Source organism: Rattus norvegicus, chromosome 20 (assembly GCF_021556685.1).
Source record: "Rattus norvegicus strain SHRSP/BbbUtx chromosome 20, alternate assembly SHRSP_T2T, whole genome shotgun sequence".
Lineage (NCBI taxonomy): Eukaryota > Metazoa > Chordata > Mammalia > Rodentia > Muridae > Rattus > Rattus norvegicus.
The window spans coordinates 14,090,087-14,115,716 of NC_141553.1; the positions used below are offsets into that span (position 1 = coordinate 14,090,087).

At 53.4% G+C, this 25,630-nt stretch overlaps 2 protein-coding genes and 1 long non-coding RNA gene across 12 annotated transcripts in view; 1 reads left to right on the forward strand and 2 right to left on the reverse strand.

The window, feature by feature from the left end:
* Adora2a (adenosine A2a receptor) lies at nucleotides 1–17,414 on the reverse strand. 9 transcript variants are annotated; one of them, XM_087596943.1, is made up of 4 exons: nucleotides 15,819–15,862; nucleotides 15,300–15,399; nucleotides 8,367–8,932; nucleotides 2–1,735 (listed from the first exon to the last, which is right to left on the reverse strand). In XM_087596943.1, exons 3-4 carry the CDS (start codon nucleotides 8,687–8,689, stop codon nucleotides 826–828), a joined length of 1,233 nt encoding a protein of 410 aa, XP_087453069.1. In that variant the 5' UTR covers nucleotides 8,690–8,932; nucleotides 15,300–15,399; nucleotides 15,819–15,862; the 3' UTR covers nucleotides 2–825. The 9 variants fall into 8 exon arrangements, with proteins under 9 accessions (NP_445746.3, NP_001344871.1, XP_087453069.1 ...); NM_053294.5 differs by lacking the exons at nucleotides 15,300–15,399; nucleotides 15,819–15,862 and adding an exon at nucleotides 17,230–17,414 and having other exon boundaries at nucleotides 1–1,735; XM_087596938.1 differs by lacking the exons at nucleotides 15,300–15,399; nucleotides 15,819–15,862 and adding an exon at nucleotides 16,928–17,272.
* Nucleotides 16,817–23,799, forward strand: LOC147998582 (uncharacterized). The gene is made up of 2 exons (XR_015645725.1): nucleotides 16,817–18,111; nucleotides 20,348–23,799. It is a non-coding gene; the product is annotated as an uncharacterized LOC147998582 (long non-coding RNA).
* The window catches only part of Specc1l (sperm antigen with calponin homology and coiled-coil domains 1-like), a 105,679-nt gene continuing 102,059 nt past the window's right edge, over nucleotides 22,011–25,630 (reverse strand). The window contains exon 16 of one of the 2 annotated variants that reach the window (XM_087597685.1): nucleotides 22,011–24,557. In XM_087597685.1, the coding sequence (XP_087453811.1) occupies nucleotides 24,468–24,557 (90 nt within the window). In that variant the 3' untranslated portion in view covers nucleotides 22,011–24,467. The remainder of the gene's footprint in view (nucleotides 24,558–25,630) is intronic. The other variant, NM_001039455.2, reaches the window with a different exon arrangement.

The window sequence follows — 25,630 nt, forward strand, 5'->3', positions numbered from 1 at the left end:
CAAATTTAAAACACAGTGTGGCTCATTTTATTTTACCTCAGGGAAAAAAAAAACCACAAACAAACAAACAAGTCCCTCTGGAAGGAAAGGCAGTAGTCAGGGCCTCAGACAGGGTAGCGCTGAACTACCCAGGTTCAGGTCCATGGCTTGACATCTCTAATCTCTCTCATGGGACCTGAGCCCATGCTCTGGAATCCTTCCCTTCATAGTTGCTGTCTTCCAGGCCAGCTTTGTTGGTCAGAGATAGCCCTGTGACTAAGTGCATGGTAGCTTGGGCTAGCCCAAGAAGACCACCTTCAATTCCTTGGTTGGGGGGGTTCCCAGCAGGATCGACCACAGACCCAGCAGGCAGGGGAGGGGGGAAGTCAATAAAATAGAATGGGTTTCCTCACATTTTTATCTTCTTGAAAAAGAAATAGCCAAGTGCCACTTCTAGGCCAGCAGCTCCCTGAGCCCTAGACAGTCTGGGGAGAGTAGTGTACTACAGCAGGAGGTCTGAAGCTCCTATATTCTAGCATCGGGCCAGGCCAGTCCTCTAAGCCACAACCGCTCTAGAGAGACAAGACAGCTTTTTGGACGCTTCTGGAGCAGGGGAACTGGGCCCTGCCTTTGCAGATGCTACTGCAGCCCTGACCTAACACAGGGCCCCGTAGCACGAAGCAGAAGCATCGCTTCCTCCACCCCAGGCCTTTCTTACTGGGCTTCATGCTGCTCCAACTTCATGCCCCCTCTTTGTAGTTCAAAGTGGGAGCCACGCGCCCATTGGGTTTCTCTTCCCTTAGTGAGATTGGTCCAGCCAACCAAAAATATTAAAATGTCTTTCCCTCAGGAAGGGGCAAACTCTGAAGACCATGAGGAAGCTCCTACTCTAGCCTGGACCAGATGACCCCTTAGGCCAGGGTGCTCTTGGCCTTCCTGGCGCTCCTGGGTAGGAAGCTCCACATCCCGAGGAGAGCCTTGGGCACTCCCTCCACCCCCCAGCCCCAGAGTGTAGCCATTGGGCCGCCGTCCGGAATGGGTGGCACTGCCGTTGGCCCATACCCCCAGGGGGTGGCCATTAAGGCGGAGGCTAACCTGCTCTCCCTCAGTGCTGTGAGCTGCCAGGGCCCAGGCACTGGAACCCCCTGCCTGGAAGGGTTCCTGCCGCCTCAGGACGTGGGTTCGGATGATCTTCCGGAAGGTCTGGCGGAACTCCCGGATCCTGTAGGCGTAGATGAAGGGGTTGACGACGGAGTTGCTGTGGGAGAGGATGATGGCCAGGTACATGAGCCACGGAGGGGCGTGCCGGCACGTGGAGCAGAAGAAGGTGAAACAGTTGATGATGTGCAGCGGCAACCAGCACAGAGCAAAGAGCCCGACGATGATGGCCAGGGACTTGGCAGCGTGGACCTCCTTCTGCAGCGTGGACCGAGTCCGCTCCCCTGGCAGGGGCTGGCTCTCCATCTGCTTCAGCTGTCTCCGGGCCGCCAGAAAAATCCGTAGGTAGATGGCCAGCATGAGCAGAAGGGGCAGTAACACGAACGCAAAGAAGTTGTAGTAAACCATGTAATTCATGGGCACCACGTCCTCGAACAGACAGGTCACCCGGCCCTCGCCGCAGGTCTTCGTGGAGTTCCCGTCTTTCTGACTGCAGTTGTTCCAGCCCAGCATGGGGGTCAGGCCAATGGCAAACGACAGCACCCAGCAAATTGCAATGATGCCCTTCGCCCTCACACCTGTCACCAAGCCATTGTACCTGGGGAGAGAGGACCGGCATTAGAGGTTTGCTCAGTCAGAGTCTAGCAGGACTGAGAAGCCCACAGAAGCCCACACGGTAGTCCCCGTGTGCTGGCTGTGGGGTCTTGGGCTACTTGTCCCCCCTCCAACCTGGGTAGCATAGTCTTTTTTTTTCCGGAGCTGAGGACCGAACCCAGGGCCTTGCGCTTTCTAGGCAAGCGCTCTACCACTGAGCTAAATCCCCAACCCCAGTCTTTTAAGTGAGGCACTCAGCGCTGTCTGTCTCAGAGCTGCAGGGGGTTAACGGGAAGCAGACATCCAGGACACGGAAACCCATCACACAAACGGTCAGGCGTTGTTAGTCTTAGGACATAGTCTTGAGACTCAATTTAAGTTTGGCTCAAAAGAAATAGTCTTAGGGGGGCATAGTCTACTTCCGTGATGGTTAATCTTGGTTCCTAGTAGAGCAAACTTTCCTTTAAGAGTAGGGCAGATCCAGAGTTCTGGGAATGGAACTATCCAGATATAAGTGGACCGAGGCACTTAACACGCCATGCCTTTTATTTTCTTATGGTCCTCAAGAAGAGGCTGCCCAGGGCATGGAGGAGGAGCGTTAGCCCCAAATCTAATGAACTATTATCTCCCCTCCAAAACCACCCAACAATCCTCTGGGTGGAAGTGGGACAATTGTGTATTGACATTTTCCTGGAAATCTTAATAATCGTGAGGTACTGAACGAGGTGGGAAAGAAGACAGTAATGTGCCTGAGGGCCAGACGAAAATATTCTTGTGCTGTTTGCCAATTCCGGGTTATGGGGAGGGAGCCTTGATTTGTCAACTAGAAAGTTGCCTCGATTCCACTGGAAACACATCGTCATTTTGGTAAAAGAACGTTTTGTTTTGTTTAAGTCTTCTCGACTTATAAAAGCGGGGGTTTGGTAACACCTAAGGGGTGAGCTTATGTTTAATGGTTTTGAGTCTGGCAACACAAGACCACCACCACCCTCCCAGTATAGCTTTGGCTCTTCAAGTTCAGGTTAGACAGCTTGGAGGAGTGTTTCTTGCCTCCTCCAGGGCTGGGAGCCTGCTTGGAGTAGGAGTCTCCTGAATTCATCTCCACAATGTCAGCTGGAGGACGGGGCAAATGGTAGGTATCAAGGTAAACATATACACCTTTTGATTCCAGACTCCGCAGCAGGGACAGAGAGGCTATGACCTATGGGTGGCAGACCCGGGTACCCACTGTGAACAGATGTAGGAAGAAGGCTGGAGTGTGTTTATCTTGTCTTTGTCACCATGTAATGTGTATGCCCCCTGCCCAGCATTAAGTAAGTCACCTCCCATGTGTGAGGCTCTAGGTAGAAGCTTCATCGTGAAAGAAAGGAGGAAGGAGGGAAGGAAGGAAGGAAAGAAAGGAAGGAAGGGAGACATACACCCAGTGTTGCTAGATCTCAAGTGGGCTGGGTGTTTGGAGGGAAAAAAACTTCCATTTTATATGTCGTCAATTAAGAAAGGGGGGGGCGGGGCTGGAGAGGTGGCTCAGTGGTTAGAGCACTGACTGCTCTTCCAGAGGTCCTGAGTTCAAATCCCAGCAACCACATGGTGGCTCACAACCATCTGTAAAGAGATCCGATGCCCTCTTCTGGTGTATCTGAAGACAGCTACAGTGTACTTATATATAATAAAATGAATAAATCTTTAAAAAAAAAAAAAAGAAAGAAAGGGGGGGGGGGGAAGGGGCTGGGGATTTAGCTCAGTGGTAGAGCGCTTACCTAGGAAGCGCAAGGCCCTGGGTTCGGTCCCCAGCTCCGAAAAAAAGAACCAAAAAAAAAAAAAAAAAAAAAGAAAGGGGGGGGGGGGGAAACCCTGTACTTTCTAACTATTTGTCTAATCTGTCCCTCTGTTTTAGAGCTGGAGAAACTGAAACTGAGACCCAAGGGGAAGCAGGGACTTGCTGTGAACATTCTGAGGCCCAGGGGCAACTCAAACCCAGGCAAACTTTCTACCACTGAGCCACAACTCCAGCCCGGTCAATCCAGAATCTCTTTTCTCGGGAGTTTTGTGGGCCCCACCGGGTGGGGCCTTGGTCACCTACAACAGGGTCTCTGAAGGAGGGTCACAGATTTACTATCTCTACCAAGCACCAGAAAGCAAGCCCTGCTTGTCTGCTTGCCTGGAGGCTCAAAAGTGAAGTCCTGGGGTCCCCACCCCATCTAATACTTACATGCTTTGTGCCAGGCACCCCTCAATTGTGCTTTTACATGATCCTCACGGGAGGGGAAGCTACGTTAGTGGTCACATCTTTTCTGGGACAAGCGTACCTTTCCTGGTTCCTAGTCCTGGTACATTCCTGTGAACAAGGAATGCTACGTCACTTCACCTCTCTGGGCCTCAATTTCCTTATTTATGGACCGAAACTAAGATTTCTAAACCGCTCACCACTGCCCATACGGGCGCAATGCTGAATTTAGTGCATGGAAACCCCAGGGAGCCACCCTGTGGCTCAGGGTAGATCAGGGCTACTCAGTTGCTGGTCAGAGAAATGAGCTGCCTAGGAGACTGAAGAAACCTTGGGGATGGTGTAGGGTCTCTGACTTTGGTGACTTTGGAACCGTTTTTAGGATAGGTTTTTCTGCCCCTGGTATTTAGAAAGGAGAAGGGATCCAACTCAGTAAGTCTGAGTTAATAAGCTGTTCTTGGAGGCAACAGCCCAGGTCTGACGGCTCCCGAGAATATACCATGGAAATCCCAGGTTTGTCCAGTTTTCTTTTACGGACAGGGAACCCACAAGGGGAAGTCTTCCACAGCAGTCTGGAAAGAAAGTCCCTTATGGGGACGGAACCCAGTATGTTAGATGTACTTTCCTACGTTGGCAAAGTACAGAGGGGCTTAGGAGACATGTTTAAGCACATGCACGTATTATGTGAGCTTACACACACACACACACACACACACACACACCCCAAATAGGAGCCCGTGCTCATATTTCCAGCATCTGGAAACAGAGGCGGGAGAATCGGGAAATCAAGGTCCTGGAACAGGAGCCTGAGGGCTAGGCTCAAATGGAATCTCGAACAAACTATAGCTATTCCAGGCTTGTATTTCTGACTAACACAGTCTCATTCTGGCCTTCTAGATAAATACACTCGGTGACACTAGAAGGTTCCCCGGGCTGCCTAGCAGGATGTGGGACCATTCCAGGGAGCCTCGGAGATGTAGGATGTTTCTGTCAGAGTTTCTGGCAGTGCCTGTTTTCAAGTGGCTTCTACATCCCTGCACCCTCCAGCCTGTAAAGGTTGCCTTTCCCTCCAAAGTCCTGATTAACCATACTGGGGCCTCACCCGGTGGCTCTAGAATTTACCCACAATTCCAGTTGGAGTTTTCAGGTATCTTTGCAACACGGAGGAGAAGGCAGGACTTTCTAAGTCATCTTACGGGGCCAATGACCTAAGAATTGAAGAGCATCTCACCCCAAAGGAGAAATTCGAACTCCTTCAGTAGGCAGAGACCAGCCTTAATCAGCCGCACACCATACCTGGCACTCAGGAGCTAGGCCACCTCTCTTCCACCAGGAGGAGAGGCCATACCCACAAGTCCACTCACTCCTTCCATGGGATATTTGCTTGGCCTTTACTCTCCTGACACCTGCCTACCCCACCCCCACTTTACACTGTCATGACAATTCAGATCCCATGACACCCATATAGCAAGACTTCCTCCAGGGCACACTGCACCCTCACGAGCATCATTGTGGAGGGAAGAACGGAATCCAGGTTTCACATATGTCAAGCAACAAGGATTCTACCTCTGAGCCGTGCCTCTGGTCCAGTAGGGGCTTATGGCCAAGCCTGTGGTAATAGGGATACAGTCCCAGACCTCTGGCGTGCTACAAACGTTCTCTGCCACTCTGCATATGCCTGGCCCTCCTGCCCTTTTGGGAATCAGAGAAATGTATTTTATAGGACTTTAGGTCTCACACCAACTGGCTGCCTTTGCGTACTTTGGCCCGTTACTTAGGAATGGGAACGCCATTGGAGACAGTGGTGTGAAGGACCCCCCAGGAAAGGAAGCCTGGTCTCTTATGCCGGTCTTTCCTGGCAGGCATAGAATCACATCTTTGCCTTTGACCTGTTTTTATTACTCACGAGGTTCTGCCTCAATTTGACAGGGTGCGTACGCTCGGGAAGGAGGGGACAGAGTATCCTGAAGCTAAAAATTCTTTGCAACAACGACAATGAAAGAATTCCTGGTCCACAGTGAGAGCCTGGGACTATGCCTCCATCAAAGATTGAGCCTTAGAAGAGACTGAATGTGAAAGGGGAAAAGTGAGTCCAGGCTAGAAAGCCCCTCCAGATCCCCTTCATGCCCGGTCCCCTGATCCTTCCAGAAATCCCTCATTCCTGGTCCCCTGGTGTCCTCCCATCTCCCCACCATGCCTAAGGAGCCACTATACAAGACACCTCCTTATTCTCTACAATGGGAAACCTCTGGAGGCAGGAAAGTGAAGGAGCTCAGAGGTCAGGGAGCATGAAGGGCTCTAAAGTCCATCCAGCTTGGGAGACACAGATGTCCTTTTCTGGCTCTGGTCTCCCTCAAGGGTCCTGACATCTGCTGGACCAGGAACGATCAAAGGACATCCTGTACTCACACACGATGACAGCTGTAAAACTGCCCATAGGGAAGACGAGATTCCTTGGTGGGCATCTTCAGACCTATGGGATCCTTGCCGAGACCAACCTGTGCTTTGCAAGGCCCCACTCAGAGCTCAGATGGCCCAAGGTCCAAGTGGAACTGAGGTCAAGAGGTCTGGCGATGCAGCTACACTTAGGGATGGGCTGTTGGCTTCAAGCCTCCAGCTCACAAAAGAGCAGAATCCTTTCCCGTTACCCTGCCCCGCCTCATCATTCCTACCGGCTTACTGGACCTTTGGTGAGGAACAACACAGAAACTTGCTCCCTTGTTACCCGTGAGAAAACAGGCCCAGCATAGGGCTGCTCGATTTCTGTAGTCACATGACCCATTTCTATTTCAGGAATTCAGCCCCCCGATTCTGAGCAGACAGAGACAGGGAGAGGCCAGGGAGAGCTGGAACCTTTAAATCGAGAACAGCTATCCTGATCTTCCCTGACATGTTGCTGCTTGGAGTTAGAAGATGGGGATTGTTAAGTTGCTGCTTTCCCCGGGTGACCTGCTACATAGACCGAGCCTGTCTCCCAGGGTGGGTGCCACTGACCCATAGAGACTCACACGCAGACTCCCAACAGGCCTCTGTGTTCTAATCTTCCACTGCAGGAACCTGGATGTCTCCACGTGCGACCTTTAACCCTGTCCCTTCTTAGAGCTGGCCCCAATCCTCCCTACACTTTGTGTGTTGTTTTCTTTGATTGTTTTTCTTTTCCTTGAACGGGGGTTTTAGTGCAGACTCCTGGCTAACCTAGAATTCATCGTTCTCAGACTCCAGCTTTTGCCAAGTTCGAGGACAGAAGTGCCGTGCTTGCTACCATGCCCAGCTTAAGTCCCCTTTGACAGAGTCTTTAAGGCAATGCAAGGCACAGGCTCCGTCCTTTAGAGAGTGCTTGCTTCTTCCCTAGGGCTCAGATTATAACCAAGGCGGTGTGACAATTCCTTCCTGCAGACTGAGCCACTCCAGGCGGACCACTCCTCAAAGTGAGGTCACAGTGGCGGTGGGCTACAACTCCTTGGATGGCTGTGAGAGAGCTAGCCCCTTTCTCGGAGTCTCCTTTTTCTATCCAGAAGACGAGAGGAAGGAAATGACCTCGAAGGGCTCTCTTGCCTCTAACCCTGAATTGTCACAGCTCACTTAATCTGGTCCTTCTTCTTGCTGGATGCCCTCTGCCCACAGCAAAGTTGCTGATGCTTCCTCTCTGGGCAGGAACTCTGCTTGAGCAGAAAAACTCACTAAGGAGACTATGCATCCAATCCCCCATTATGGAATCTTTCCTCAAGGACTGCAGCCACCCTGACCACAGGACCGAGCTCTGGTAGAAAGACTCGGAGGAGGAAGCCCTGGGAGAGTAATACACTGCCTGGGTCATCTATGGGGGACAGGAGTGCAGAGGGGCTGAGAAGAGGACTCCAGGAAGAACATCCTTACGCATACTTGGCTGAAGTCACTTCACAGAAAGGTCACCATAAGAAAAAAAAAACCCTTTGCGTAGCCAGCCCCTAATACACTCAGAGTCCTCTCAGACCTAGGAGCAATATAATTTGCATAGAAGTCCAAATGACTCACTGTGGCATTTGGCCAAGTCACTTCCCCTTTCTGGGTCACCCTCCTAATGTACACACTGGGGAAAGGCTGGTGGCGGCAGAGGCAGGTTCCTAGCTGAGGTTCTGTGGTTCCCCATGGCTCCCCACCCACCGCGGATTACACACAGAGGTATGCAGAGTAGCTCACACAGCAGTAGCATGTAGCAGGAGAGCCGGGAAACCCTTGTCTGATAGCAGCCACACGCGGCTGCCTACAGACAGCCTCGGCATGCGACCTGGGGAGTGCCCTGGATTTATAGGGATAAGCCAGACAGGCATGGCCACCTCCAGCTCTGTAAAGACCCACACGGAGTCCCAGGGCCCTGCCCTCTGTGCCCTCGGATCTGAGCCTTATGCACGGATGGACCCCCCTGGCTCACCGGAGTGGAATTCGGATGGCGATGTAGCGGTCGATGGCGATAGCCAAGAGGCTAAAGATGGAACTCTGCGTGAGGACCAGGACAAAACAGGCGAAGAAGAGGCAGCCGTGGCAGGCGGCGCAGAAGCCGGTGCTGATGGTGATAGCGAAGGGGATGGCGAGCACACCCACTGCAATGTCAGCCGCCGCCAGCGATACCACAAAGAAGTTGGTGACGTTCTGCAGGTTACTGTTGATCCACACGGCCCAGCACACGAGCACGTTGCCCAGGATGGCCAGCACAGCGATGGCCAGCTCCACCGTGATGTACACCGAGGAGCCCATGGTGGGAGCAGCCACACTTGGGCAGGCTCAGCAGGGATGCAGGCCTGGGCCAGCTCTCGGTCCATAGCTGCAGCCCAGCCGTCCACCCACCCAAGCCCCGCAGCCCTTTCCTCACAAGAGCCACGAGCGTTCCCAGAGAGAGCTCCCCGAAGACGTTCTCACAGACGACTCTGCATCTCCCAAAATCATGACTTCTCCAGGGGATCTGGCCTGGCTCCTCTCGGCTTCAGGGTTCTGAGATACCTGGAAAGAGAGAGTCTCAGTGAAGAGCTGAACCACCCTGTCCACTTCAGAGTCAGGCGTGGGCCAGACATCCACCTGAGAATGACTCCCATCTTGCCCAATCTGTGACAGTCGGTCTGTTGGGACACAGGCCCCAAGAGCTGACTGGTTCCAAAGAAGTCTTACCAAGATCTTTACCCAACCCTTCTCAGGGAGATAGTTCCTTCTCCAGTCTCTTCAGGGCAGACACAGGAGAGAATACAAACAGAACTAGGATTTCTCACTGACCTGTCCCCATGCATCTTTCTCACCCGGGGTATTACAGATACCCACCCTCCCAGCTTGGACTAGTGGCTGAAGATCTTGTTGTTTTTGATTTAATCTATGGGTGCAAGTTGAAGTCAAGGCAAGTTGATGTCTATGTTGGCTCCCCTTGAGTAGTTTTTCAAACTTTCTGTAGCTGCCTGGCCAGTCCTCCGGGTCCCCAGTCCCACAAGACCCTCCCTCAAGGAAGGTTCTTTCCCCACTGGGCTTTCCCCATTCCACCAGCCTTCTCACACTGAGCCAGTCTCCAAGACCAACTCATTTTGCTCCATCCCTTCAGAGGACTACCATCCCCATCCAAGGGACACCCCTGCCCCTAAGGTCACCTCAGACACTCCCCAGAGTTCCTTTCTGGAAAGATCTGGGAGCCTTCTGGTCCTATCCTCCAGTTATGGCCGCAAGTGGCAAGTAACCATTCTTACCCTCACAGGCAGCAAGAGCAGGGTCCAAGCCAAACCCGCTGCTCGGAGAGAGCTCCCACTAACAGGCTGCACAGCCAGGCAGAGCAGGCGCTGTGATTGCTTCCCTGAGGGATCCGCCTCCACTTTCCTCCCACACCTCCCCTCTCCCCACAGGTCGTAGCTGAGGCTGCTCTAGAATGCTCTAGGGAATGCTGCTCAAGAAAAGCAGGTACTCAGTAAGGACTGCCGTGGAGGACCGTGGGCAAGAATCCTTTTCTTTCCCAGGCCTCAGTTTCTCCACACAGACTACAACACCTTTGGGCCCCAGATACCAAGGGCTCATTTCAGCACTTATCCACAGATTTGGAAAGGCTACCCCAGAGTCACAATGTCAGTTCACAGGAATAACTGAGACCCCTAGAAAGTGGAAGTCTTGGTCTCTCCATAGTGGGCCCCAGCTGAGCTTGCAAAACCTTAATGTAAGCAGGACTGTCCCAATAGCCTCTTACTCCCCAAGCAAGAGCTAAAGGATCCTCACCTCCACCCCTAGTCCACCTTCTTCAGTGCTTGACCTCTATGGTACCACGGGTGTGCCTGCTGGGAACAAAATGCTGCAGGCTGACTTTCAGACCCCTACATGGAGACAAATCTTTCCTTTTCCTTCTCCCCTCAAGGAGAGGAAGGAGGAGTGGAACTGGAGGCCTTGGGAGAAGGGTCTTCTCCACCTGAGGTTGGCCGAGAGGCAAAATAGGGGCTAAAAGAAATGAACCTCAAGGTTGCTCCTGTGACGTTGCCAGGGCTTCAGTCTAGAGAGAGAGTGGACACAGATGCAGCTTATATTTTGTCATTGATGAGGCCGATACTGAAGGTTTGGAAGGAGAAAACAAAGTCTGCAGAAACTGACAGGATTGCTGTTCCTAATCCATGCCGCTGCTCCTAAGGTCAGACAGAGACACCGACCGATGGCTAAGTCCTTGCGAGTCCCGGTTCTGCACAAGCTGCCTGCCCACTAGCTGTTTGTAACGCATGTTCCAAGCAGAACGGCTGGATCTGGTACAGGGGCCACCTCTGGGCACATACCATGTCCCTCTGCGTTCATGGCTTACAGTTCACGGCAACACTATCAGGGGTCCATCTAACCACCACAGGTCCATGACCAATAGCTCCTGTTCTAGCTTTCAACGTTTAAAGCAGCAGCAGGCCCATTGTCCAATCAGGCCCAGCCTGAGCCAGTGAACCCCTGGAGAGCTACTGCAGCCCACGAATCCTAGCTCTCCCAACTGGCATCTCCTGGGGAGAAAGGATAACCACCTATTATATCCCTTCACTGGAGGGCCCTGAAGCAGGCTGCGATCAGACCAGCCCATGCCAGAAGGCTGGCCCGGGGCCTTAACATTCCTCCATCCTCAAGGTCCCCAGTGGAGCATAATACACTCCTGTCGAGGTGAGACGGCTCCATCCCTGAGCCTAAATCTGTGCTGTTGTTTCTGGTCACACCACCAGTATTGTCCCCCAGCGCCAGCACTGGACTCCATAGCCTCCAGGACACCAGCTATGCCGGGGTCTGACCCAGGCCTATGATTGCTGAAGCTCTCCCAGCCGCTTTGGTACCTGCCTGAGTCCTCCCAGTTCTCAAGGTTCCTCATGTTCCGTGCTGGGCCCGTGCTGGATATTTCTGGATACCAGCACTCTTCCTGACGGTGCCGAGGCTGTTGTGCTTCTCTTTAGTCTCAACACAGCTGGCCCTCCTGCCAGGCTGCTTAGCATTGGCTGAGGTTCCTGTCCCAGGACCCTTCCCTCTGCCCTTCCTTCAAACATTCCTGCAGGCCCTTAAGTTATTGCTACAAATCCCAGGGGAAGCTCCTCCGATCCCGGGGGCCACCTGGGCAGCTGCCAAACCCGAATCTTCTTCTCTTTTGTGCCTTCCCCCAGCCCCTAAGTCGGGCAGATCAGTAGAGCCTAGAGCCGAAGCATTCTCAGGACAGACAGGAGGGAGGAGCCCTGTAGACAGAGGCTGAAGCCGTCTAGTTGTAGGCAGGCAAAATAGCTCAGGGCCAGGGCACCTTGACTTGGAGCTTCCTTTCTAGGATGGTTGTTCCCACTGGGCCAATTTCCAGCCTACTAATGTTTCACTGACCAGACGGAGCCACACTCAGGGCCGAGCGATGCTAGCTGATGATGAGCCTCTAAGCCCCGTGTCCTCCAGGTGGCCATGGATCCGAATACCAAGGCTACCCTGGGCCACGTTGAGTGAGGAGCTCGTGCAAGCCGTTTGGGACTTTGGGAAATAGCTGTGAGCTATGTCCCTGGTAGCCTGGTGAGCTCTATCATTTCAGATGAGAAGCCAGCACCCAAACAAGTGAAAAAGACTCTCAGCTTCACCAGGAACGTTAGAGGGTGGCTTAACCCTTAGAGAAGGCCAAGGGATACTGCAGAAGACCTCCCCCTTTGTGAAGTCTTCTAGAGCGGTGGGTCTCAACCCTTTCGGAAAACCTCGATCTCCCCCCAAAAAATATTTACACTGTGATTCATAAAGGGAACAAAATTAGGAAGTAGCAGCAGACATAATTGTATAGTTGTGGAAGGAGGTTACCTTAACACGAGGAACTGTATTAAAGGGTTGCAGCATTAGGAAGGTGGAGAACCGCTGCTCCAGAGTCACCAGAAGGCTGGGGGCCCAGGAGAAGGGGCCGCTATAGAGCCAGGTTCCAGCAATTTCCTATCCCTCGATGTTGGCTCTAAAGGACTAATCCTTGAGTCATCTGTTGCTAGCCAGGTGGGGGAAATTAAAAACTAATCATGCTGTGTTTCCTCACGGTGGTCCTTTGTTGGGGACAGGGTGGAGTGCAGACACTGTCCCATATCACCTCTAGGCACATGCTGTGTGGAACATGCGTCAAGAGACTTGAAGGAGCAGCCCGCTTGGCCTCCCAGCATTTAGATACAACGTTGCTGCCTCTCCCTCCCATTCCCTCCCATCCTGAACCAGCCGGTTTAATTAAAATCATTTAATCCCAACACACATGTCTCCTGACCCACCCGAGGCTCTGTGTACACAGGCCCAGGTGGTGGCTCCAGACCCTGCTGGATGTGTCTGGGAGCTCCCAGGCAGGGCTCCACATACGGACCCTGCTCCGGCCAAGCGGCAGAGGGAACAGGGCAGCAGACACTGCCCACTGCAGCGTCAGTGGGCTTCTTCCTGGGCTCTAGAATCCCAAGTCGTATCCTTTTTGTTTTGAGACAGGTCTCTTGTAGCCCAGGCTAGCCACCAGGCATAGTCTTGAACTCTCGATCCTTACGCTTCTATCAGCTATATGCCAGATTCACAGGCATGCGTCATCACCCCAGGCTGCCTCTTCCTCACAGGGACAATGTTCACTGGCTACCTAGTTTTCTGTGTCACAGGAACTCTATTGGCTGCCACTGTTGTTCCCTTCAGTCCTGGGGTCTCCTGCAGAAGTCTCAAAGGACAAGAACCCTGGGAATTCTTCAATGACAGCTGCCCCCTTAGAGGTTCAGATTGCCTGGGTCCTAGCTGGTGGCAGAGAAGTCGTTTCAGGCCATGCCCTGACCCTAGGACCTTGGCTCCCACTTCAGATGAGCCACGAACCAGAATTCAGAACGCAAGGAAACTGAGACCATAGAAGAGGCGGTGTACACCTTTAATCCTAGCACCCTGGAGGCAGAGACTGCTCGGTGGGTCTCTTTGAGGTGGTGGCCAGCCTGGTCTACATAGTGACACCCTGCCTCAAAAAAAGGGGGGGAAAGGGGAGGCATGAAATAAAAATAAAAATGCCAAACACGGAACCCACGGGAGGGGAAGGTCTAGCCTGGGCAGTACTGATTTCGATAACTCAAACACGAAGAGCCGAAACAAGAACGAGACAGGTATCAGGCTCGCTGGCACACAAGAGCGGAGAAGAGAAAGAAGCACAAAGTCTTGAACGGGCTTGACAAAGCCTTGGACCTGCAGGGAGTTGAGGACCAAGGCAACGGTGGATGGAAGAGAGAACACTTGGTCATTCGTACTGGAATCAGAGGCAAAGTTTAGATGGAGGAGTTCCAACGTCTGTCCTTTGGTTTGGGGAATGACACCAAGACAGAGTCATAGAAGGACGGACCGGAACCTCCCCCCAACCAAAAGAGCAGCCATATAGTGGCTCAGAAGTAACTGGAGCTTACAGGAAGAACCCCCCCAAACCTGCCACACACCAGTCACCAGGACGGGTCCCTCCTGAGGCTACCTAATGCCGCATGGACTATCGGGGTCTTGTTCTCCCTTCCCTTCCCCATCCTTCCCTTCTGGATCCCTCTAGAGTTGTACAGCACCCAAATTCTAATACCTGATAAAAGCTGGGCCCCAAGGTCTCAAGCAGGTGACCAGTAAGTCCCTCCCCCAACGGCCATGAGTGGGAGGGGCCGTGTGGCTGCTTGTTGTGTTCCTGAGGACAGGATGTGGGCAGGAAGGGAGAACCAGTTCTCTGCAGCTCTCTGGAGGCCAGGGCACTTGCTCGCCCTTCTAAATGACATCTCTACCACCAGCCAGGACCCAGGCTACCTCAGTCTAGAGTCCCAGGCCCTAGACTCAAAGGCCACTGGCCAGTCGTATCTCCCTTCTCTCCCACTAAGAACCTTAGGATGGGCTTTGACATCCCCACTTGCCTAGATCTGGTAGCCAGAGAGAACCACAGGTCCCCAGTCCTACCTCAGGTACCATTTATCCATTGCGGATAAAGCCCTTCCCTGGATCCAGGCCTCACAGAAATACTGGGAGAGCAGCCTGCAGTGGGAGCAGCCCAGGTGGGCTCCACGCAAGGTCATGCCAGACTTTCCCCACTGTGCCTTGGCCTCTCCCATGTGCACGGGCCATGGTAGGAGTGTCACGTGAAAGGCTCAACTCCTGTGCCTCCTGGGAAGAGAACAAGCAAACCCTGGGTGGAACCCCGCCAGGAGGCTAGCCTGTACACTAGAAATGAGGGATGCAAGCTTGCTGCCGTAACCTTAGGACAGCCATAGAGGCTGAAGGGAAAGAACAGGCTGTACTGGACCAACATGAGTATGATCCACGTGAACCCTGTCACTGTCCCTCTGCCCAGGCTAGCCGGGGGCCTGGCTCCCAGCTCCCGGAGGCCGTTGTGAGGCCACAAGCAAAGATTCCTGCAGCTAGACTCTCTGAACGGAGACATGACACATAAAGTTAGAGGCTGCCCTGGAAAGCTGCACAAGTCCTGTCTTCCTAGTGTCCCCCCTCTTCCTAGGCCGGGAGTGAGGGTAGCTTCTCTCTCCCATTCCATCCCGGCTTGACACTTGGCAGGATCTCACGACCGCAGCCTCCCTCTCGGTACTACATAGCTCCTTCTTCCCTACCTCAGGGTCCGGGCCTTGCTCTGGGCATGAGCAGTCTCCAAGGGGCTCCTCTCGGTACCCCTAATCTTCTATTATTGGGGTCCCAGTGTGGAACCCAATTCTCAAGTTCTGTACCACATCTGCTCTCTCCAACCTACACTGACTTCCCCATTCCGTGATCTACCCTGCGTGGTCCCCAGGGTGTCCCAGAGCCCAGATTCCTCCCTGGCAGTTGGAGACATTCTCTTTTACCAGCTCAGTCCCCGCTTGTAGCAAAATCCTCACCTCTCCATCACATTCACCAAAATGTTTCCTACCTGTGCCCAACTCTCCAGATGCCTTGTCCTCCACTCTCCTATGCACACACTACTCAGGGCCCGGGTTGGGTTGTACCAAAAGACGGCTGGGCTCTAGCTTCTGCCGGGAGAGGTAACTCAGGGAGGAGCAGGTTAGAGGCAAGATCTGCTGATTTCAGGCGACAACGGAGACTCACCAGGGACTGTGGCCCCGCTTACAGGCCTTGAAACCACACGCTTGCTCCCAAACCAATTCTCGTCCACACTTCCTTCTGCTCATAGTAATCTCTGCTTCTCCTTCCAGGGTTACCCAACCTAAGAACAGAGCCCGATGACTTGCCCTCTAACATACCCGACCATAACACACACCCCTGCCACCACTGCCATCATCCCTTCCTCTAAACTTGGTTCCCACACCCGACCAAAGATTATCTCTTTCCCACCCCTCTCTCCTCCTCTATACCCTTGTGTGTTCGCCATTACGCCATCATTCTACAGATGGGAAAAAGGATTCCCAGCAGGACACTGGAGATCACTCACTGTTTCTTTTGCCTGGCCCACAGTTTGCCTCATACTACTTGTGTGGGCTGACCTTAGCCTAACTTCAAGCCATGATCATACAGGGAGGCTAGCCCAGCCCAGAACAGTCATGGTCAGCCTCTGAGGGAATGCACACTGGCTAGGGATTGCCCAAGAGATACCAGAACTTGAGAGAACCTGGGAAGTCCCAAAAATGCAAGGGCTGAGCTTTGAGATCTTGACACCACAACTCAGGGACCCACCACCAGTCTTTGAGCAGTGAGCGACTACAGAACCAAACAAGCAGAGCCTTCCCAACCCCGCATTTCAAAGAACCTCTCCATCATCATCTTAAGGGTCCTGACACTAAGGACATCCTTGGTTGGGTGTGGGCAATCTCCTAAAAGGTGCACAGGGTCTGGGAGTACAAAGGCAGAGTTCAGGGCAACCAGCATGGAGTTCCAGGTAGGACAGAGAACAGGCTCCCATCTCCGGGAGACAGGGTGCGGTCTCCGGTTGGGTAAGGAGAGGGGTCCAAATCCCTCCTAGACATAAAGAGAATATATGCTCTGCCTGCCCTGGGAACCTTGGCTACTGCCTGGCTGTTGCTTCTGCCGCTCTGGACCACTGTGAATCCCTGCTCCTCCCATTACATGGGCGGGCAAAATTGGTCTAAAGGTTCCAAAGCCCTTGCCCATCCTCTGCCAAACCCTTGAGAGGGAACGGGTTACCGTTGCCGCCATTTCTACCCCTGCTTTAGGAACCCCTAAGCGCTCACCCACCCTGCTGTTCTCTGGACTCCCCGAAGTGCCCTAACTCGAGTTCCCGCCACCACAGTCAACAGGATGCTCCCCTCCCCCGGGTTCCAAACTCCCCTGCTCTTGCTGCGCCTGTAGCCTGGTGCCCGCTTGAACCCCTAACCAGGGAGTCTGACCCGCCTACCTCCGGCCGCGCCTCGACGTCCGCAGCCTAGCTTTGGCAGGGACGCGCCCTAAAGGGACTTGTGCGCTTGCAGGTTCAGTCCTCCGCGCGGGGGACAAATCGACGGCTGTGGCCGCGCGTCGCCTGCGGGTCTAGATGACTGTAAGGCATCCCGCCACCCTGCCTTACTCGAACCCCTTCCTCCCTACCTGCCCTTAGGCACCTTCCGGTCGCTGAGGACCGCCCCGATGGCACCGCGCTTGGGATGTGACCGCGCCGAGGACCCCGGCTGCGACTGCTCCCGAAGCGGCCAGGGCAGGCTCGGACCTCGGTACCCGCGGACTCCTCCAGCAGGAAGGAAGGGTCGCAGGGAGCGGCGGACGCTCTGAGGGGCGGGATGGCCCTGGTCCGCTCAGACCTCCCGGCCCCGCAGCCTCCGACCGCCATAACCGCCAAGACACCCACCCGGGACCCCCAGGGTCCCCGGGACCCAGGACCCCCGCTGACTTGCCTCTTGCTCTGGCTCCCACCGTCTCAGCTGCCGCTCAGGCTCCAGCTCCGGCCGCGCCGCTCATGGGCGCACCCTGCAGGCGACTTCGAAACTAGCGCTGCTCCCGCCCCGCCCCGCTGCTGGGGGAAACCGAGGCCCTGAGGCGGGAACTGGAGGAAATGTCCCTGGGAGGGCTAACTAGGTGGTGATGGGACCCGCAGCAAAGCACCCTTCTCCCCAACGTGGTCGCTTCAAGTCCACGCGTCCTGACCGCCTCCTCCAGCGCCACTCCCACCCCCACCCGAGTGCCCCCACCCATGAAGCCTTGGCGCCCCACCCCTCTCCGCTGGTTCCTCCACAAGGCATCAGGCTGCCTGTGCCACTCTGGTCCCTCAGCTAAGCTGCCCTGGTGCTGTTACTCCACAAGCTACTCCACACCCAACTGTAGGCCGGGGGTGGGGTGGGGGTGGGGGTGTCCTTCACAGTTCTTACATCTCTGATGCCTGTGAAACCGTGACTCCTCCCCCACACCCCTACTTCTCTGAACTACTGAGCGAGGAAGGAGTGCCACTGCCTCACAGTCTTAACTCGGACTCTCAGACTTCGGGGCCGGGACCCTCCTCCTCTCACGACCGCTGTACCGGAGGCGGAGGCGGCTGGACCCCGGAGTCTTCGTGGAATCTTGTCTCTGGAAGGATTTGCAGATCTCAATCTGTTCGCAGCAGGACAAGCCCTTCACACACCCAGGCATCAATGGCCAAGGCCTTTCTGGAGCCTTGTCTTCTGGAACCTCTTGGAACCCATGGTTCCTCTAGAGAAAAGTGTGTGGAGGGCTAGCTGAGGGCCAGGCTAGACCCCGGGAGTCCGCGATCGATCGGGATGGGAAAGAATATCTCTTTAGAAGTAGGTACATGGTGACTGCAGGCGCCCAGCCCTCCCTCGGAGGAGCCTTTGACTGGTGATTGTCACTTACCAGGTCTGCAGTCTCCCGGCTCATCCCTCCAAGGTCTGACCTTTTGTTTTCCATTTGACGAGCCCAGACCCTCTATGGGTCCTTCAGCATCTGTAGCGCGGAGGGTGTTGTGTGCGTGTTTGTGCGTCTATAGATCTGGTTAGAGCAGGGACCTTCGTGCAATTTGAATTAAACCTGAGACCCTCTGGAGGGAGCACGGGGCACTGCTATCTCAGCTTCTATCCCCCTGCTTAAGAAGCCTCTAACTATCGAGTAGGACCAGTTCCAAGGCCTCCCTGACACTGCTGTGTTTTGCCTTCTAGGGATGTCATTATTCTGCTTAGACACCTCTAAAACTTGCCCGGCAGCTAGTAGCATAGGGGTGAGGATGAGACACAACCAAGCTGCAGCCTGTTCTCAAACCGGACTCTGCACCCTCGCTTCTGAGTTCTCCTCATGGGGGAGCAATACCATGCTTCCCTGTCAGGCTCGTGTGGAATGACTATCCTGAAAATCTCCCTTGAAGGGGATATGGGAACTCATGAAGTAGAGGCCAGTTCTGGGGGTCCCTCCTGTTTTCTGATGCTTCTCTCTCAACCAATCCCAGGACCCAGCACCTTTCTCCCCTCCCCACCCCCCATAGAGCAGTGGTTCTCAACCTGTGGGTCCCAATCCCTTTAGCAAACCTCCATCTCCAGAAATATTTACATTATGATCCACACTAGCAGCGAATTGCCGCTACGAAGCAGCAATGCCTTTATGGTTGGGGGAGTCACTACAACATGAGGAACTCTATTAAATGGTCGCGCTGTTAGGGAGTTTGAGAACCACTGGGCCAGAGGGTCTTGCCTGGCTCAGGGAGTAAGGCCTCTTTCCAATCCTGGTCCTCAGGAAAACAAAGCCACTGGCCCTTGCTGTCGACCTTAGGTTGGTTCTGACAGGTAGCATCTCACCATAGAAACTGTGCCCTGTGGCCATGACAGTCAAAGCCTGCTTGGCATCAGCTCCGTAGGCCCACGTGTCTGTCATGAAGCTGTGCTGAGCCACAAGAAGGTGGCTCGGGCTTTCCCAGCTAATAAAGGTTCGCTTTGGTCTTGGCTGGGCTCCCTTCCCAGTTACGTGGGCTGAGACCAAACAGGAGCCTCCCTGAAAAGGCTTCAAAGGTAGAAGGTATAGGCCTGCTCCTAGTGTGGGTCCTGCCTGCCCCTAGACAGTGCACGTAGCCCTCAGAAGCCTGGTTTCTAGCTCTGCGTTTTGGTTTGTCTGTACAGCCTCAGGCAGTCTTTGAAGTTTACAGCTGCCCACCCTTACTCAGGTCCAGATCCCAACTCCTCAGCCCTAACCATGGGGCCAGCTGGGCTCTGTCATGTTCCAGAATTCCACGCTCAGACTACTCCCCCACCCTATCCCCAGCCCTTTGTTCCTGCCCAGGATGCACCTGTGTGGCCTCTGGCCCTCATTGTTCGCTCTAGGGCCAGCTGAGCCACATCGGGGAACAAGACACGCCAAGACTAGGACCATGGACCTAGTGGGCCCTGGGCCAAGTCCCCCAAGAACCTCAGGCCACCCTAAGTGTTCAATTTTCTTCCTGTGAGCAAGAGGCTCAATTCACCCTCAGAGGGACACCCTGAAAAGGCAAAATAATGCCAGAGCGAGCAGCCATGTCCAAAGGCTACTAGGGGCTGTGTGTACAAGTCCAAAGCACGCCAGATGGGAGGGCAATCCCTCCCAGCCTGTAACGTTATGGGAAAATACTCCATCCTACACCCACTTCTTCCCACTGGGGTGAGAGCAGCTAGCCAGTCGTCAACCTTGGAGCTAATCTGGTGTGGTAACGTAGACAGGAAAACAGCTGAGGTGTGTGCAGCTGTCTTGCTTGGCCCTATGGTAGAATGTGACAGCACTCTGCAGGTCCTTACACTAGGGTCCTCACCACCTCCAAGGATGGCCCTAAGCTTCCTCCTTGTGCTCCCCATCCTTGTGCTTCAGTCCTAGGACCCAGTATGGCTCCCTTGCATTAGAGGATGGCTGGCAGTGGGATCCTGCAGAAGTCAGAACAGTTCCAGCATATCCAAATGTTGGGGTCCATCTTGAGGAGGACCCTGAGGTCCAGCCCATGCAAAAACCGTATGCAGAGCACACATGCTCGCACCAAGAATCCTGAGATCGTGTTCTCCCTCTTTTTAGGACTCGCTTCCCAAATTGCAGAGGCCTTGCTACCCCTCCTCACACACATGGTACAGCAGACGCCCTTTAGGAACTTCTGTGTGGAAGACCAGTCTTCCCACCCTGCTGTGAGTAAACCACGCGCCTCTGACCCACTCTCATGCCAATTCATCCTCTAGAAGTGTGGCTTCCTCTCTGTCCCCACATGGCCTCCTGGGGGATCCAACCTGCTGCTGTCAGACTTCCACCAGAATAGTCACAGCAGTCCGGGACTCCGCCCTCACATGGTAGCCTGAGACTGTTCACATCTGACCACTTCCCACTGGAGGGATACAAACAATAAAGTTGCTGCCCACCCCTGGCTATCCTGAGACTTTGGGAAGTGCTAACTCTGTCAGGATGGGGAAGGAGCTGGCTATTGGGTGCCCTGACTCCCAGAGGTTATATAGGTCCAGGGGTCTGGGGAACGTTACCTTTCTTCCTAGGAATCTATTTTCCTTTACTGCTGCCTCTCACAGAAGCACTGAATGCCCTCCCCCAGCCCCTAATCAAGGTACAGGCAATAATAGGTTTATGATAAAGATGTGTCACCGTGGGGCTCCTGGCAGATAAACTAGGTTACACAGGAACCCCTGGGGGCCAGCATATGACACAGAGTGGGTAGGGTTGAGGAAAACCTCCTTTGAAGGGGCCCACGCTGTCTCGGGGACAGACCAGAGAGCCACAGGCAAGGTCAGCGCTCTTCTTGCCACACAGCAAGTTCGGTCTTGCTTAGGACACAGATCCAGTGTTCGGATACTGAGGAAGAGCTGGAGTACCCTCTGTCCAGCCTCTGCCATGACTGCTCCAAGAATTCATCGTAGGCACTTCACTCCAGGCTTGAGGTAGGGTCTCATGGGTTGGCCTGCAGTGTTGTTTTCACTGAGGCCATAGCTTGTGGGCACTCTGAGAACATATCCAAGCTCAGGCCAGCAGGGGTTTGGGCCTCCCTGGGACCCCCAGTCCTGGAGAGTAGCAGGCCCAGGTAACTCACCATGGATACCCGGAGTGCAGGTGGTAAGCCCACAGACATCTTTCTGCATGCCATACGTGCAAAGCTGAAAGACAGCACTGTCTAAGCTGATCGCACTGGATTTGAAAACACTGCGCACAAGAAGTACCAGTGAGTGGGGTACGGCTTAGGGTCACAGTACTTGTCTATCACTGAGTTTGAGCCCCAGCACTAAAAGGATGCACAGGGGGGAATTACTTATATAGCTGCCTCTAGGGAGAAATCCCCACCCCTATAATTTTACACACCCTGCCATCCATCTCTACGAAGTTAACATTTATAAAAAGAAAACACAATAAAAACCTTTGGGACATCCTGAGCGTATGTGTGGGCTCTGCTAGAGGCTTCACTCATGCAGAGACTGCTGTGGGAAATGCTGGCTCTAAGACGGGATCTTGAGACCTGCTGCAGTTAGCATGTGGTTTAAGGGCAGGCCGGAACCTCTAGGCTCGTCGGTTTCCTCCTCCCTCTGTGCAGACCTACCTGGGCACACATGGCAGGGTGCTGTAGCAGGTGGAAGACCTATGTCTTCCACTCCAATTCCACCGGAGGGCTGAGAGCTCTGATTTGTGTGAGGTCAGAGGGACAGCAGAGAGGGAAAACTAACTCGGAAATGAAATCATGACAATGGAATACATTCAAGAGTATTTACTAGAACAAAACGACAAAGTATCATTCATCAGCAGAAGCCATGACTGACAACAGTAGAAAGGTAACTGGCCCTTTTGTAGTGAAGCTTGTGCTTTAGGAAAGAGAGGCGAGCTTACATCTTGGAGCTTCCCAGGAAGCAGCCCTAGAATGAGAGAACCTCCAAGTATCACCTTCTTAGGGGACAGGGTCTCTCACATGCCAGGGCTGGCATCAAACACACCGTGTACCAACAGTAACACTGAACTCATGACCCTCCTGCCTCCGTTTCCCAAGTACTAGAATTACAGGTATGCATCACACTCAGTGTATGTGGTCGTGGGGGTCAACCAAGGGCCTCGTGCATGCACTGGAGACAGTCATTCTAACAACTCCCAAGTACTACTTTTAATAGCACATGGCTGTCTCCGAGCATGCCCAACAGTGCTCTTTAAGGGGCTATTGGAGGAGACAAAAAGCAACGGTCTGGAGACAGCTGGACACTTGTGGACCCTCACACAAACATGGGCAGCCTGACCCTGGCTGTGATGGGCACCAAGTGTGTGTGTGGTGGGGGGCGAGAGTCTCCTCCGGCCCATCATCAGGCCCTGCCTCTGGCCCCAGGCCTTGCAGAATAGAAATGTTTCCTCTGGTCCCAGGCCTTGCAGAATGTTATCTATATATGAAGATACAGCAGCAGCAGACTGACTCCAACTCTTTTCAGAAAACTCTGGTAATTTCTATGTTGGCATGAGGAACAGAAGTTGTGAACTGCAAGCCCAGGAAAGTCTCTTTAACAAGACAACCCTTTTTCATGATAATAAATAAAACCTGGCCTCAGATCAAATACCTCGGTGCACAGTGGATGGGCCTCAGTGAAGGCAGATATAGCAGAGGCTGGAAGCTCAGGAATGCAGTGGAGACTCACTTGGACAGTCAGTGGCCCTGACAGGAACTCATCAGCAGAACAAGAGCAAGAACAGAGTTAGGCCAAGGAGGACCAGAGAGGCACCGGGACAGGTGGATTAACAGGGGTCTTCTGGAATACTCTGCAGCATGAGCTGCCAGATTTGGACATGTAAGCAGGGTGGGACTGACCATCTGATGGCAACACATACAGACGCAGCCCACTTCCTAATAAGTACTTTCAAAATGCTTCCTTCTCTACGTTCCACAGATACGACAAATTCCCAGTCTGGAGCATGTTTGAATACAGAACCCCACTCAGTCCAGGTTTGGACTGGCGTGCCTCCTGGGAGACATTCCCACCATCCTGCTATTGAGGCTGTGAACCCATTTCTATTGATGGCCATTCTCTGCATGGTGTTTGCAGGTGACAAACAAGTGTATCCCAGAAGCAACAGGTCTTGACATTGTCCAAACAATGGCTTCTGTTGTCAGGCACATGAAATAAGGGCTTCCTATTCTTGAAAAGGGGCTGCTCAATTCCAGGCAGAAATCAACAGAACCGAGTTAAGGCCTTGGCTCATGGTGTGGGCCCCATAGCCCAGGCACAGCATGGAGCCACCTCTCCTAGAGTCCCCATCAACATGCAGGACACCCATGCAGGTGTAGGCTCAGCTGTCCTGGTGCAGGGCTAAGGCACTGTCTGAACTCCTGCCCTGGGGCAGCTATCAGTGTGACTTGAGTCTCTGGCCCCCTAAAGCACGTCCTCTTGTCCCTACTGCACGAATCCTCACTCTCACCATGCTAATGCCCACATTATGTTTTTATTTCTATGCTTACTAAAGCAATTAACTTTGGTACTAACAGAATAGGAGCTATTTCACCAATATTGCTTATAATAAAACAACAACTTTAATGAGAGACTCCGTGTGACCAGTCTTTTCCTTGGTGCTACAGGCTAGAGGCTGAGCACCTACTGGGTGTGCCACCTGCTTCTTGAGACTGACAAAAATCTGCTTGGTGGCCGTGTAGACTCAACTGGCTGTGGGCCTCTGCGCTGGCCTTTAACACTGCTAAGTTACCGCAGTGGTTAGGACGGTCCTCGCACGGAAGGGGTACTGACCCTCTTCTCTGATTCACTCCTAGAACCCAGGCCCACATGAAGGGACCAAGGCCAGCTCTGTCCCAGCACTGGGAATCCCACGGATGACAGTCAAGAAGTTCGATAGCTTTAGCTTTCACTGACCCGTGGCTCCCACAACTTAATCCCATTTCCCAGGATGAGCCAGGCACAAGCCTTTGTGTTTTTACACTCCAGGGCTAGTTAGAGCTAGACGGTCTCTGGAAGAAGGCCGGCGGTGTGCTGTGTTCTGATCCCGAGGACAGCCACGTCGAAGAGCCCTGGTCTGCAGTTCCAGTTCCAATGCAGAGGCCTAGAGCTGGGCACACTCCCTGCAGGGAGGCCCAGAGTCGCTGAAAGCTTTAGGGGTTCTAGCTAATGGTGTTGTCACTTGGTGACTGCAGAGGTCCCTAGCTGGTAGCAGCCATCCGGTGTGCTCAGGTTTCAAAGTACTTGTAGATGGCTGTGACATACAGCATTACGTTCTGCCAGTCCGGCCGTTCAGTGCGTGCCATTTCATTGATGTCCTGTGGAGAAGGAGCTTAATTAGGACTTGTTACCCTCACAAGCCACCCCAATGGGTTTTAGTCCCAGTAAGCAGCAGACAGCCTTTAGTCCAAGGCGTACTGCCTCTTCAGAGGACAGGCCTCCAGTAGCCGCTCTACTCCAGTGGCCCCGTGAGCATCTCCTTACTGAGTGTCACACTTCTGTCCCACTAGGGTCTCCTCTACCCCAGCCACAGCTTATCAAGTGGAAACTCTCCCCAGACTTCTAGGTTCTTTCTAGGCTGTTCTCTGGAGACACTTTAGGGCTCACAGCATCATGGTGTGTCGAGTTATAAAGACTTTCTTTTTTAGCTGCGTTGTGAAGAGAACAAGTGGCCTGTGGTGGAAATAGAGCGGCTCCCGCCCTTGGGGTCTCAGCACCTGTCACAAGGGCCTGTAGCAACTAAAGGGCAGGGCCAGGTAGTCTGAGAAGACCGTTCCACACTCGAGGAACCCAGAAATGCCACTGAGCACACGGGATGAGAAGGGCTGTCCTGAGCAAGTTAAGACAGCAAACAAGTCAGTTGGCTTGTGAACAAATCTTGACTATAAGCTTCTTGGTTAGGCTGAAATACCTAGCCTTTTTTTAATGAACACGTTGTACATGGTGTGCAATGTCCTACTACAATGTATCTGATCTCTTCCTACACAGCCAGATAAAGGCTAGCCTAAGCAAGCATGATTTTCTGAGTTTCGAAGACACACTATAGGTGAACACTGTCACGGTATAACTATTACTGTAAGTACTTCTTCCTGGCCCATGCAGTTGCTACAAGTCAAGGTAATGGGTACCTTTAGCTAAGGAGACAGACCTGGAGACCTGCAGGTCCCCTAGGATCCTAAGAATGTTCTGGTTCCACTGGATCCTTTCTTTTGTACATAGCCCTGAGCAGGAACAGGTCTGGGCACTGTCACTGTTACTCTAGCAAGTCCTTCTAGGTGCAGAAGCATCCTTCTGCATCTAGATGTGGTAGGCATGCAGAGGACAGCAAGAGCAGACAGATGTCTGTCTGTGAGCCCAGCAGGGACGGGGTAGAAGCCTAAGAAAGGCCCCC

Excerpts from the sequence above, each read along its gene's own strand:
- Adora2a (NM_053294.5), bottom strand. The coding sequence starts at position 8,689 with ATGGGCTCCTCGGTGTACATCACGGTGGAGCTGGCCATCGCTGTGCTG. Across the intron at positions 1,736-8,366 it reads GCCATCCGAATTCCACTCCG|GTACAATGGCTTGGTGACAG; the intron begins GTGAGCCAGGGG and ends CTCTCTCCCCAG.